Genomic DNA, 14526 nt, shown 5'->3' with positions numbered 1-14526 from the left:
TTTTGTAAAATATAATTTCAACACCTAAATTAGTATTTAGAATTACAGCACTGCCAAATTAATTTGGACAGCTAAATAAAATAGTTTAATATTTTATTAATTTGAAAAAGGTATTTAAGTAAATGTTTTGCTGCTGTTTTAATTACCTTAGTGCATCTAAACACTTTACAAGAATGTGGTTTCTGCGCCAATATTATGTATGATTTATTTGCTATAACTTGAACATTTTAGTTTTACAGTTTGAAAACTTTTGATGTTTGCTTTTAATTCAATTTTGAATTTGAATCGGTTTTGAACTAACGCGAGATTATCAACAGTAATCGAGGTGACGTGGCATCATTAGCAGGGAATCACTGTAGTCTAATTATCCGGGTGTCACAGCCTGCCGGTTATGATGCTGCCGCAGCCACCTGCCACCAATCCATCTTTAGTGCTATACTGCTGGATGTACCTCGCCCGGTCTAGCTGCCGTCGACGCCACCACGATGTCAGACAACGCCACCATGCATCCTGCGCTCGTCCATCATCACATCCCACCGACGAGACCCCGCAGCTCCATGCCGCTGAGACCCGCCGTTGTCGACGTGTCAGATACCACGCCGCTCCTCCTCTTGTCCCCTCCAGCCAACACTTGCTCCAAAACGATGCCCCCGGGAGGGAGAACGACATCGAAACGTCGCCATCGTTCGATCCGGTAGATCAAGATCTAGGGTTTCCACCGGAACCTTCCGATCAGGTTGACGTGACCTGCAACGACGATGCCTCGAGAAGGGAACGGCGTCCGAGATGCCGTCATCGTCCACCATGACCGCAGTCAGGCGCGATTTTCACCGGAAGCCACAGCGTCCCAATCTCGCGGTTGGCTGGAACGGAGCCCTCCGCCGAACCGGTGACGCCGCCGCCGATCCGGTCCCACCGCCGTGCGACGCCCTCGATGGAGATCCCGATCGAGATCGAAGACGACCTCGACCGAAACCCCGCCACCAGCGCCGCCGCACCGCGCCACCTCCTCCTAGCCTAGTCGCCGCCGGATCCAGCCGTCCCCGCCTCCGGGAGACCAGCCGGACGAGGCGCCCCTTATCCCCGAGCAGACGACCCGCGCCGCCGCCACGAGGACCAGAGGAAGGAGGGAGTGCCCCGCCGCCGCCCGCGCCGCACGGGCTTCGCCCGTGGGCGCACTCCGACGGCGGCAAGGGGAAGGAGACGCTGACGAGGCGGCGGCGGCGGCCGCCGATCTAGATCTCCCGAGATGCACGCGCGGGGCTCGCCGCGGGAGCGGGGAAGGAGCGAGACCATAAATAACTCTTTAATAGCGTCCTTGTGTGTTTTGAACTTCTTACATGATATTTATTTTGTTCTAAGTAGTAATATCGTCTCGTTGTTATCAATGAGGTGCACGACATATTTTTATTTTTGATTTAGAGAGAGACTAATTGCTTTTGAATGAATTTCATCAATCATCACTACAACATATGGTGATATCTGTAACGAAATGACTTGACGAGGAAAAAACCCAGGCATGTATATGTGCACTTCTAGGGGAGGTTGACACAATCTATGACGGAACCTGAAAAACCGACATAGAACTGCAACCAACTCTGTCATATAAGTTAAGTGGGCCATGTGTGGGCACTTCTATGACAATTTCAGCACCATCCTTGATGAATGTCCGACCATCATGGAAGTAGGCCACATCCATGACGTAGTGTTCTGTCATATTTTCGATTTGTTTGGTCAATTTCATCTGGTAATGCCCTAGGTTCCTTAGCCTCAGAATTCATGGAACCAAATGTTGCCTACATGGCACCACCGACGGGACCCACCGGTCAGATTTGGCGTCAATAGGTGCTAATCAAGCGTTCAGTGTTTTTGGCAAACTGTCAGCACAATACTGGCCGGTTTCTGAAAAGAAAGACATAAGCCGGTGGTTTTTGATTTAGGGTCCATAAATGTGGTAGTTTTCTGTAATTTACTCCCTGGACGGTCAATGACTTTGTCCACCTCGGGCTCGGCAGTGGCGGTGCTCGCGTTCCCCTCCTGAGGGCATTGTTGTGGAGGCTAGGTGTCCTAGGTCGTATCATGGCTTTGTAATCGGGTAGTCATGTGCTAGTGTGTCGGCGGCATAGTCGGGTGCGTTTATGTTGTCCTATTATCTAAGGATCTGCTGTCTCAGAGAACTTCCTCACCGCATTGTATCGTTCGGTCATATATCCTTGATGTTTTTGCTTTATATATAAAGCGGGGCGAGAGCCTGTTTCGAACGGTCAATGACTTCGTTAATTCGAAAGCGCTTCGTCTCGAGCCTTCATTCTAAAATACCGGATTTGATCATAAATTATCCTACAAAACAGACAGTGACGGTGCGAGCTAGCAGCGCATCTCTCCCCCAATTACATCCACAAGAGCCCTTGTTTGTCTCGGTACTAGGTACATCGATTGATCGATCGTACGTTGTAGCTAGCTAGTCGTCGGTGAGGGGGACAGTGGGCAGCTTCCCGCCGTACATCTCCGGCACCTGGCTCTCATCCATCTCCCGCCGCAGAGTCTCCTCCAAGTTCTTGTCATCCACGAACACGAACTGCATCCGCGCGCAAACAGTTAACCAAGCGGAGCAACACTGGCATCTTCATTTTGAACAATCGGTTCTCAGTTTTAGAGATAACGCACGCACCTTGTCCCTGGTGTTGGTGTCGATGAAGGGGTACACCATCTTCCAGGCCTTCATGAAGATGTAGGGCACGTGGACCATGAGCGCCTTGCCCAGCCGCTCCGGGTAGTAGCCCTGCATGATCTCGATGGCCGCGATGTAGGCGCGCACGTCCGAGTTGGCGTACCCCCACCCTTTCAGGTCCACGATGCACATGAACTTGTCCTGCCCCCGCGGGATCCTGGCACTGATCCTGTCCAGCAGGTACACAACTAGTCCTGCAAAAAAGAGACGAAAGTGCATGATATGATCAAGTTACATTGCATTGGCAGATAGCTTGGATCATCTGGAGCATGTGCGTGCACGCACGCTTGTGCTCCGCCATGTCGCGGTCGGCGGAGAAGTGCTTGGCGGGGAAGACGAGCAGGACGGGGCGGCCGGCGCGGTCGACGCCGCCCATGCGGGCCTTGTCCTGCGACAGCTCCGTCCGCACCAGATCGGCCGGCATCACGCCGCCGACGCCGCCCGGCACGGCCTCCCGCCTCCACGCCACGAACTTGAGCAGCATCGCCGAGGCCTTGCCCACGTCGTGGTCGCGCGCGCGCAGGAACCTCCGCAGCGTCATGTTGTCCACCTCCTGCAGTAAAATTACTTACTTCCAAGGGTTTGCCATTCTAAAGCAGCTGTCAGGCCTACATTAGCAGACCGTTTCTGAAACTCATTCATTTGTCTAAGATTCAAACCTGAACTATCAAAACTAGCTATGAATCAACCGGCAGATCCTATTTAACGCGCGCGTGCGCCGCGGCTTCGTTGAAGCGCAGGAGCAGCGGCGCGAGACGAGCCGGCCCACTTCGAGCATTAAAGCAGTGCCACGAAACCGGTTTTGGGGACCTTCTAGAAGGTACCCTAATCCGGTTTCTTTCTGTTTTTTTTTCTTCTTTTTGCTGGTTTTACGATTTTTCATGTTTTTTTTTCTGTTTTTCTTCTGATTATGTTTCTATTTATTTTATTTTTCCTTTTATTTTATTTTATCCTTTTTGGTTTATTTTGTTTCCAAAAAATGTTTGAAATTCCAAAATTTGTTCATGATTTCATAAAAAATCATGGTTTTCAAATTTTGTTCAGCATATATCTCAGAAATGTTCATTGCGTATCTAAATATTGTTCAATGTGTACCACAAAAATATTCACCATCTAGTTAAAAACTGTTCGCCGTATATTACAAAAATGTTGAATGCATATTTAAAATTTGTTCAGCGTCTATCACAAAAATGTTCAATGTATATTTTAAAATTGTTTATGTTTTTGCTATCTCAAATTTTTTGTTCATCTTTTCAATAATTATTCATGTTTGAAAAGTTTGTTTGAATTTCAAATTTTGTTCATGCTTTGTGAAAAAAATGTTCATGGTTTTAAAAGTGTCCATGTTGTCAAATTTTGTTCGGAATTCTCTATTTATTGTTCTCGATTTTCTTTAGTTGTTCTAAAATTTTCAAAAGATATTTGGTACTTTAAACACTCGTGCTGCTTACCTATCAGTAGAACACAAGATGGACGTATTGAGTTCGAGCTCTTGTTCGCGCGGGACTTTTTGGCGATTTTTTTACGCGCTCGAATTCTTATCCTACAAATGGGCCGGCCCATCTGCGTCTACCTTCAGCGAAAGCTCCTCTGTTTGACGCTAACAAGCGTCAAACAGGAGGAGCTGCTGAATCGACCCTCACCTTTCCTCAAACCGATTTTCTCCAAGTTGCCCTAGTTTTGGGTCGTTAACCAACCAGTCGGTATCCCAGTCAGCATCACGTCAGCAAACCCACTAAAATTAAATTTGCAGAACATTTTTTTTGTTAGAAGTACACTTCAAGTACATTGTCACTCCCTTTTTTGTTTAAATTTTGAGGGAATTCTTAATTCTGTTAGGTAAAAATGTTTCAAAAGTTTGTCAGAATGATCACTATATCAGTGTTAGTTTGACAAAAAAAATTCAAAAAGAATCTGGACAGAATCAATTTTTTAGTAAAAAATTTACCAAAAAGTGGTTCAAAATGTAATTTAAGTGTTTTTTAAATAAATTGGCAAAAGTGTGTGAAACTTTCCCATAATGATCTATATTAGTGTTAAATTTTCAAAGTGTTTCCAAAAGAATCTGGGCAAATTCATTTTTTGGTAAAAAAAAATCATATCAAAAAGGGGCTGAAAATGAAATTACAGTGTATTTTTACATTTGTTCTTAAAAATGTCTGAAACATTCCCAGAATGATCAATATATTAGTGTTGATTTTACAGGTTTTTATTCTTATTTTTTCGGGACACTTTTATTTTGATAAAAATTGATCGGAAAAGGGGCTGGAAATGGAATGTTAGTTTAGTTTTATTTTTTCTAGCAATGTGTGTGAAACTTTCCCATAATGATCGTTATATTAGTATTGATTTTTAAAAATATTTTCAATTTTTTATGGACACTTCAACTTTTTGCGCAAATTTAGACCCAAAAAGGAGCTGTAAATATAATTTAAGTATATTTTTAAAGATGTCTGGCAACAATGTATGAAACTTTCCGGAAATGATGAGTATATTAGTTTTGATTATTTAAAAAAATTCACTTTTTTGAACATTTCCATTTTCTGGTAATTAAATTAAATGAGATTGGTTATGTGGTTGCTGACCTGCCGATCAACGGTTAAAAGCAGGGCCTACTCAGTTAAAGCCGGTCTGAGGAGAGGGGAGAGTTGATATCTAGGCGGTTTTGATAGTTCATGGTTGAATTTTAGATGGTTATGTAGTTCTGGGTTGTATGTTAGACAAATGGAAGAGTTCGGGTTGTAATATGGACTTCCTTCAAACAAAAACTACCAGTAATTTTGAAAATATTTCGCTAAAAATGTAATTTTGAAAATATGGTAATTTTGGTTGGAGATAAATGTTGGATGTACATTTCAACAGTTGAAATTGTTGACTTAGGAAAAATATATTTCCCAATCAACCTAGAAATTTCACTACCTTAAGTACTGCTAGTCCTCATAAATCTCAGTATTGAAGTTGTGTCAAATATAGTGTATAAGGTAGGTTACAGTTAGACTCTGAGTTGTATTATGCCTAGATGAGGTAGGAGTTGGGTCCTAATAGAACACTTGTATCATAAGCCTCCTATCTAATGTGAGGGTAGACACACGATGTAACCTATGCTAATATAATAGCACAAGCACGCAAGGAGAGCCAGCGACGCGTGTCGGCGTCGAAGTGCCCGGTGTACAGTATTGTGACGGTATTATGGGGAGGAGCGTCCGTAGTCATGTATTGGGATGTAGGTGAGTTCGATGAACCTCGTTAACAAATCTCGATGCCGTGGCTCGTGTGGTCGCTTTGTCCTCGGAAGCAGGACAACGTGCTTCGGATTTATTCCAGGAGGACAACGTGCTTCGGATTTATTCTAGCACTCAGTTCAGCCTTCCATGATACTGTCAAGATATTTAATTAACTGAGTTGCACGAGACTCTGCGTCGATCGATTGATATGCACAAATCCTCAAAGAATCTCAGCCGCTCAGCCCCAGCTAATGCAGTATGGTTTATTTTAGCTAGATCAACCGTGGTCACTTGGTCCGATCGATAAAGGCTTGATTACCATTTTTTCGTGATCCAGCATATTCCGTTGTGAAAGAAAACTACAGGGGCCATGCTTCACGTGGCCTGGTAGATGTGAGGTGGTGCACACACACCCTGCCCGTATCTTTCTTTTACCAGTAGTATATGATTAGTCAACGATATTGATCAGTTTCTTAAGATGAAGCCCATCAGCTAGCCTAGTTTAATCTATCCATGCCATGATCTCAAAGATCTCAACCGGTAGGCATGTTACTATAACTATCGGTTGAGATCTCTTTACTATTCCTAAAAAAAGGAAATTATGTTACTAGACACCAAGATATTAGCAGTGCATGTCATAGGTAAAGTCCAAGTGTACTCCATTTGGTATCATATTAGCATTAATAGATGTCCCTTCATATCAGCAGTATATGTTGCTGTAGAAGGGGGGCAAGTTGCTGCTCTAAACTACTAACTAATTAACACTACCACTTCTGTAGTATAGCACTGTAGCTGTACCCTAGACAGAGGAAACATGAAAGCTGACCGGTCACGAGGAACAGATCGACGAGGCCGGGCGGGGAAAGCAAACCACTAGATCAATCGCACATTTTTTTAGCAACTACGGTTAATTGCACATCATCGCCAGTAAACTAAGACAGCAGAGAAATTCTCTCGAAAAGCAGAGCATCAAAGAACAAGAATTAACAGTCAATCGCCGATTCATCTGTCAAAGAGCTATCGGCTGCGTGTGTACCTTGACATGCGGGTCCTGGGCCTCCGCCATGGCCTTGAGCTCGGCGACCTTGAGCCACTCCCCTTCCCCTGCGTCCCCTCCCCCTCCTCCTCCTCCTCCGCTGCTCGCCATCGGTCTCCCTCTTCAACTAGGGGCAGGATGGGGTGCAACCTACTGGCAAGGCGAGTGAGCACGCTTGGAGGGCGGAGGAGTAGCCGGAGGGGAGAAAGATCTCAACTCGAATAGTAGAGGAGGGGGATAGGGAAGGAGGCGAATAGTAGTGGTGTGCACGAGCTTGACTAGATGTTATCGGAGGGAGACCGGTGGTGGGATATTGGGAGCGAGAGGTGTGCAGTGCAGGGATTCTTCGTTTCTCCGGCTTGTCCTCTCGTGGGCTTAATTTGTTTTCTTGCGTTTTTTCTCTTCCATTAGTCAGCACTCAGCAATCGCGATGGCTCTGGTGTGGGTATGGGGTGTGTTTATTCTGGACCCCAAGTTTTCTCCATCAAATGTCTACCCAATTTTTAGGGCCAGGACTTTCCCTGCCCATAATATTTGGCGCCAGGATTTCCCCAAGAATATACGACCAACAAAGAGAAGCATATATATTTTCCTTATAAAATGAAAATTATATACTTTTCAATTGCCCTGGTAATGGTCACCGTGAGGGGGCGACGCAAAGTCGATCGACCCCACTTTTTGTAGCCTCTCCATGAATGACTCCCCGCTTGGATAACTCGACCTGCATTTCTGTTGTTCTTTTCTTTTTTGATAAAAGAAATATATTAATATCAAGATGATACCAAATACACCCAGACTTTGCAACAACATAATGCTTAGATTAAGTCTAAACATCAAGGATGCACACAGCCAAAGAAAAAAAAGAAAAGAAAACAAAGACCCAGCCGAAGCAAATAGATATCGTTGGTGTTGAGGTAACGGCTTCGATAGCGGATGACCAACCCTTGGAGATCGGGGTGATGTTCACCTAACTGGTTTTGCAATAGAGACGAGGGTGTGCCCTCTTTTTTATCCCCTTGTGTGTCCCTATAATGTGAGAGATCACTCTCTAATGGTTCATGCTCCCTCTCTGTCACAGCGGTGCTCTCTCCTCCGTCATTGCGAATGCAAGATCGTGGATGTCGCCTAGAGGGGGGGGGGGTGAATAGGCGCTTTAAAATAATTACGGTTTAGGCTTGAACAAATGCGGAATAAACCTAGCGGTTAATTTGACAAGCATAAAACCTACAACAACTAGGCTCACCTATGTGCACCAACAACTTATGCTAAGCAAGATAAACAACTAAGTGATAGCAAGATATATGACAAGAAACAATATGGCTATCACAAAGTAAAGTGCATAAGTAAAGGGTTCGGGTAAGAGATAACCGAGGCACGCGGAGACGACAATGTATCCCGAAGTTCACACCCTTGCGGATGCTAATCTCCGTTTGGAGCGGTGTGGAGGCACAATGCTCCCAAAGAAGCCACTAGGGCCATCGTAATCTCCTCACGCCCTCGCACAATGCAAGATGCCGTGATTCCACTAAGGGACCCTTGAGGGCGGTCACCGAACCCGTACACTTTGGCAACCCTTGGGGGCGGTCACCGGTACCCGTCAAATTGTTCGGGACGATCTCCACAACCTAATTGGAGACCCCGACGCTTGCCCGGAGCTTTACACCACAATGATTGAGCTCCGAACACCACCAACCGTCTACGGCGCCCAAGCACCCAAGAGGAACAAGCTCAAGGGCACCAAGCACCCAAGAGTAATAAGCTTCTCAACTTGTAACTTCCACGTATCACCGTGGAGAACTCAAACCGATGCACCAAATGCAATGGCAAGGGCACACAGAGTGCCCAAGTCCTTCTCTCTCAAATCCCACCGAAGCAACTAATGCTAGGGAGGAAAAAGAGAGGAAGAACAAGAAGGAGAACACCAAGAACTCCAAGATCTAGATCCAAGGGGTTCCCCTCACGTAGAGGAGAAAGTGATTGGTGGAAATGTGGATCTAGATCTCCTCTCTCTTTTCCCTCAAAAACTAGCAAGAATCCATGGAGGGATTGAGAGTTAGCAAGCTCGAAGAAGGTCAACAATGGGGGAAGAACACGAGCTCAAGAGATAAGGTTCATTGGGGAAGAAGACCCCCTTTTATAGGAGGGGGAAAATCCAACCGTTATGTGCTCAGCCCGCACACGAGCGGTACTACCGCTCGGGCGGAAGAAGCAGGGAAACGGATCAACAAAACATGAACCTTGGGGCGGTAGTACCGCTTATAAGCGGTACTACCGCTCACCCCAGCGGTACTACCGCTCGACCGGAGCGGTACTACCGCTTATAGGCGGAACTACCGTGCCTTACTGCCGCGCGACTACCGCTGAACCTGACACGAAAAGAGTAGACCCAAAATCAAGGCGGTAGTAGAGCGGTACTGGAGCGGTACTACCGCTTGACGCTACAAGCGGTACTACCGCTGCCACCGCGGTACTACCGCAGGGAGAAAAATAGAACTGCCAAAACTTCTTCATATGAGCTCCGAATTGAGCAAACTCAAGCTTGTTGGATAGAGGAAGACGAGTAGCATCAAAACAGCGACTGGTTATAGTAAGAAGAGGCAGGGGAGGTATGCCAACAAATAGAGGAGAGAAACCTCTCAACCGAGAAGAACCGGCATAACCTCAACATCGAAAACATCATAGAAGATGTGAGTGAACTCCGTTTTCGATGAACTCGAGCTTGTCATCAAGATGACCATAAGCTCCAAAACTCACAAAGAGAAGAACCAAACAAGAACCAATAAATATGATGCAAGGATGCAATGGTTTGAGCTCTCTATGAATGATACGATCAAACTACTCATCGAGAGCCCCCCTTGATAGTACGGCAATCGATCCTATAACCCGATCTCCCAACTACCATCATGAGACCGGTAAAATAGAAAACCTATCAAGAGCAAACCTTTGCCTTGCACATGGTCCACTTGAGCTAGATGATGACGATCTTGACTCCCTCAAGATGGACCACCTTTCTTGATTGCGTTGGCTCGATGAAGACTAGTTGATTGTCACGACCGGTTTTCCAATAAAAATATTTATTGAGAGACCGATCCCTTTTATGGACCAGTAGAGAAGAATCCTTTCTCACTGGTAGACAATATCTTGGTCACAGAAGAAAAATACCAGGAGTACTGAATATAATACAAGGTTGAGCGGAGACTGCTCAACAATTTATTACAGAAACGCCAATAATACATAAGGGCGGATAGGGTGGCATAACTACTAACTCACGATAAAAGCGGAAGCGGATATATCACAGCGAAGAGGGTGATATGACTCCTGAGAACTAACAGCTCTTCGAGCATCGGAGTGAGGCTTGAGGAGACTTATTGCAGGTGGCGGAAGCGTATATGATACAAGTGACCAATATGCAGGATCGCACGGGACTGACTGGGACTCCTCTAGGCGTTGGACTCGCTATCAAACTCTTCATCCAAGAGATCGCCTTCGTCAACATCTGGCCAAATCAACAAGCCAGGTGAGTACTATGAAAGTACTCGCAAGACAGTTCGGACTTAAGATATAACAAATGTAAACATGATGCATATGAACAGATTAATAAGTGCACTCAGACATAGAAATAATAATGCATGGGAAATAAAAGAGAAGTCGGGCGGTAGTCCTCCCGAAATCCCAAAATAAATACTGGGTGCCAAACGAGGGTCTGAATGACTCCTCGAGAGGAAAATGCAAGTATAACAATGCCGCAGTCGGGCGTCAGGGCGACACCACATAAAGGGCTTATAATAGAAAATAAAAGACAATGTGTGCCACAGTCGGACGTCTGAGCGACATCACATAAAGGGCTTATATTCATAACTTAGTAGCTCAGGAATTTAAATCATAACAAGAGAATGATCAAGTATGAGATAAACAACAGGGTTAGTCCATCCACAGGAATAACGTTTAACCAAGTTTACCACTCAAGTTTGTTTACCGGTGATAAAACCACGAGGGCTTGACATAGATATGGATACACTGATCACGATACTTGACCACGGATACGATGACTCGGAAGGATTTGACTCTGCAGAGTTTGTATTTTAACCACAGCCAACGGATTTCAGTAGTCACGGGGACTAGTTCCGTTTACGGTGTTTTGGAAGAAACACATCTAACCAGTACACACCCATTCAACATTCCGAAGCCAGGAATCACCCTCGGCAATGTTCAAGAAAAACCTTGAGACGGGGAGGCTACAACCTCGCGTAGCATGGGATCGAATTTCTATACGCGCGCTCTAAGGGGTGCCCCCCTCTCGGTCCCAACCGGAAACACCCATGCCCCCTGACCGGATGACTGGCTTTAATCCAGGGCCATGGAACCCTCATCCCGGCCCCTCTATTTGGTGTGTACACGGAAAGAGGTTACCAACTTACTAAACCGCATTCTGGCAGAAAACATGTGGTAGCACGGAAGGGAGAAGAACGATAACGTGACTCCGTCCACGTTAACGTCGGAATTTATCGGATGACGTAAGGCTGGCATGCTACAACAGTACCACCTTACTGCCCTTCATGTCACCACATGACTAGGCCATCTCTCATTAGAGATCACAGTAACTTCGGAACACACGGGTTGTTGCCTCACATGCAACGAGATACTCACCGATGCTCATATGTCATACACAACCTTTCACGCAAACATGCAAACACCTATCATATCAAAGGTTCAAACATGCTTGCCTGGTTCGGAGAAGTCGGAGTCTAGCTCGGCGAAGTTCGCGGCTCCGTCACCTCTTCCGGAACCTACGGTATAGCGAAAATGCATACTAACGTGAAAACCAACGCGTGCATAAAAGTTGTCTCAATTTTTTTCCAAATAAATCCTACAAAAAACTAGACAAAATTATAAGACTGTCAGAAAAAGAATCACTCAAAAATCACTTTTTATTAAAAAGTTATAAGGGTTTTTGTCCAGGGACTAATCTGTAATGAAACAGAAAAGAAACATGGACTTAACTGAGTAAACAGAAAACGGTTCGAATAGAAGCGCGCTAGCCCACAGGGAAAACGTACTTTGCCCGAAGGCGCCAACAGAAAACGGTTCGCGGGGAAAGAATGAGAGGCTGACGTGGGGGGTCCACATGTCAGGTTTAAACACCTCGCCGGCGCCCGAAGGCTGCGGTGGTCGCCGACGTCGAACCACGGCGAGTCAGGGAGATCGGAGTGTACCAAGAGGTTCAGCGTGTCCTTCCGCGTCGGTGAGTGGTGGACTTGGTCGTCGGAGAGCACCACGTCGACGGCGACACTTTCTCCGGCGGACGGCGGCTCGGGCGATGGTGGAGAACTCCGGTGGTGTGCTGCAAACTTCGAATTGAAGCGCGGGTCAGAAGGATGGATGCACTAGAGGGCTACTGGCAAGAGCTGGGGGTTAGGGATGCACGCACGGGAGCTAATCGAGCTGGATCCCGTGGCGGGTCGCGGCGGCCGGAGTTGAGGAAGGAGACTCCCTCGGGGCTCTTCCAGTGGCTAGGCGGGGTCTTGGTGGAGTGCAGAGGTGGTGTGGGTACTAGCTGGAGCTCGGGGCCTCTATTTATAGGCGATTCGAGAGGGTGGACGTGAACGGAAAATCTCCGGCGAGCGATTACGGTGAGGCAGAGGCTTGGTAGAGGGTTTAGGTGGCCAGGCAGCATCAGTGAGAGTTACTGGTCCCGTTCCACTGCTAAACTCGGTCGGGCATGGCGTAATGGCGCCGGTCTTCGTCGGGGTCGCCGTACTGGCATGGCGGCGGCAGAGAGCGCGCTCCGCGCCTAGCGGTTCACGACGAGGGTGGCAGCGCACACGGGGGAGTGGAAGACCACGCGGCGGCCTACGGTGGCTTGGGCGGCGCTGGACGGCGCCGTCTGCGCTGCGCCTCTCTCCGGCGGCCGCAAAGCCGCCGCTGGCGTCGGTCACGGGGCGGCGCACCTCCTCCTGCTCGTCGCCGACGCCCGCAAGCATCCAGGCGCTCGTGCGGTGCAGAGGACAAGGGGGAGGGGACAGGAAACACGACGACGCCGGGGCACTGGTGAGATCGACAACAGACACTGAAGAAACGACAGTGGTTCAGACACTGTTAACTGAATTTGACTGAACCTTATAGAAACAGTGTCCAGCAGGTGTTCGATGAAATGATTTGGTATGAAGAAATTTTTTCCTGTAGCTGGGACTTGGTGAGGTGACCTCTCAATGCACCCAGAGGCTGCCTGATTTTTCTCAGATTTTTAGGAGAAGGTTTTGAATGAATTTCATCAAATTTGGCAAATCTGGTCCAAACTTGCAGCAAGTGAAGTTTGAAAAATTTGAACTGAAGACCAGTGGATCTTCATGGAACTTGGTTGAGGGTTCAAAGGACTAGGAAAGGAAATTGGTTTGGGGGCAAAAATCAAAACAGAAAGGGTAGCTCCTTTGTAAATCTCCAAGAGCTAGAATAGAAGGCAGAAATTGATTTTGATAAGAAATAAATGGAAATAAATATATGGAGAGGTCCAACTTGCTGGTCTTGAAGTAAATCATGATCCAAAGATGAGGAAAGGCTTGTGAGAGGGGACTTACACTTAGGTCATGGCAAGAGAGATTTGTTGAAAGTGGAAAAGGATCATTCCAAAAGCCATAGGGCTCTTCAAAGGAATTTTCAAAAGACATTTTTCCAAGTGAGAAACATTTTGGTTTGAGTCCAAATAAAAAGAACCTCCAAGACCAAAATCAAGTCTTGGGTGAATCCAAATAAAACTCTTGCCATAAAGAAAATATCTTGAGAGGGAGGGCTCTTTTGAAGAAAAATTTAAATCACCTCCCTGAAGTCAAATAAAATTTTGAAAAGGCCAAATAAAATTTTGGGTGTCACATTGATTGCTCCCCCATACTCCACTATGGGTGAGCCACCCTTCCGCACATCTTCACAAGTCCATTGTCACCACAATGGACGGCAAGCTTCAACCACTTGATCTCTTCGTGATGCTCCACTTGAACTTGCACATGGCAATGTTGATGACGATCACCACTTGATGTCATCCTCTCCATGGGTTGAGTGATATCTTCCTCTTGATGCAAGCCCATGAACACGTACCTAACCCCACATAGAACACTCACGAAGACCATGGGTTAATACACAAGGCGTAATTGACAATGCTTACCATACCATGGGATCGCTTGATCCCTCGGTACATCTTGTGCGCTTTGTGTGTTGATCAGCTTGATTCACTCTTGACTTAGTCTTGATCAACCTTGACTCTTTCCAACTCTCTTCATTTGGATGATGTCTTGAAGATATACATGAATGATCACACAATCTTCTTCTCCAAGACATGCTTGCAATAAGCTCAACTCTCACATCACCAATCTTTGGATAATTCCTTAATAACACCTTGGTCACCACATAAACTCCTTGAAACCAACACATGAACTTCAAGAAAGGCCTATGGACAAATCCTTCAAATATAACTCAATGCAACCATTAATCCATAGAGATTGTCATCAATTACCAAAACCAAACATGGGGGCACCGCATGTTCT

The 14526-nt window shown here is 46.3% G+C and overlaps 1 protein-coding gene across 1 annotated transcript; it reads right to left on the bottom strand.

Moving 5' to 3' along the window:
* Positions 1–2304: 2304 nt before the first annotated feature.
* On the bottom strand, positions 2305–7324 carry LOC123080381 (phosphatidylinositol transfer protein PDR16). The gene is made up of 4 exons (XM_044503289.1): positions 6992–7324; positions 3017–3284; positions 2672–2925; positions 2305–2578 (listed from the first exon to the last, which is right to left on the bottom strand). Exons 1-4 carry the CDS (start codon positions 7100–7102, stop codon positions 2462–2464), a joined length of 750 nt encoding a protein of 249 aa, XP_044359224.1. The 5' UTR covers positions 7103–7324; the 3' UTR covers positions 2305–2461.
* Between the last annotated feature and the right edge of the window lie 7202 nt (positions 7325–14526).

Source organism: Triticum aestivum, chromosome 3D (genome assembly GCF_018294505.1).
Source record: "Triticum aestivum cultivar Chinese Spring chromosome 3D, IWGSC CS RefSeq v2.1, whole genome shotgun sequence".
In the NCBI taxonomy this organism is placed as follows: Eukaryota; Viridiplantae; Streptophyta; class Magnoliopsida; order Poales; family Poaceae; genus Triticum; species Triticum aestivum.
This window is presented reverse-complemented; position numbering and strand designations above follow the sequence as displayed.

Excerpts from the sequence above, each read along its gene's own strand:
- LOC123080381 (XM_044503289.1), bottom strand. The coding sequence starts at position 7,102 with ATGGCGAGCAGCGGAGGAGGAGGAGGAGGGGGAGGGGACGCAGGGGAA. Across the intron at positions 3,285-6,991 it reads CCCAGGACCCGCATGTCAAG|GAGGTGGACAACATGACGCT; the intron begins GTACACACGCAG and ends ATTTTACTGCAG. Across the intron at positions 2,579-2,671 it reads ACACCAACACCAGGGACAAG|TTCGTGTTCGTGGATGACAA; the intron begins GTGCGTGCGTTA and ends GCGCGGATGCAG.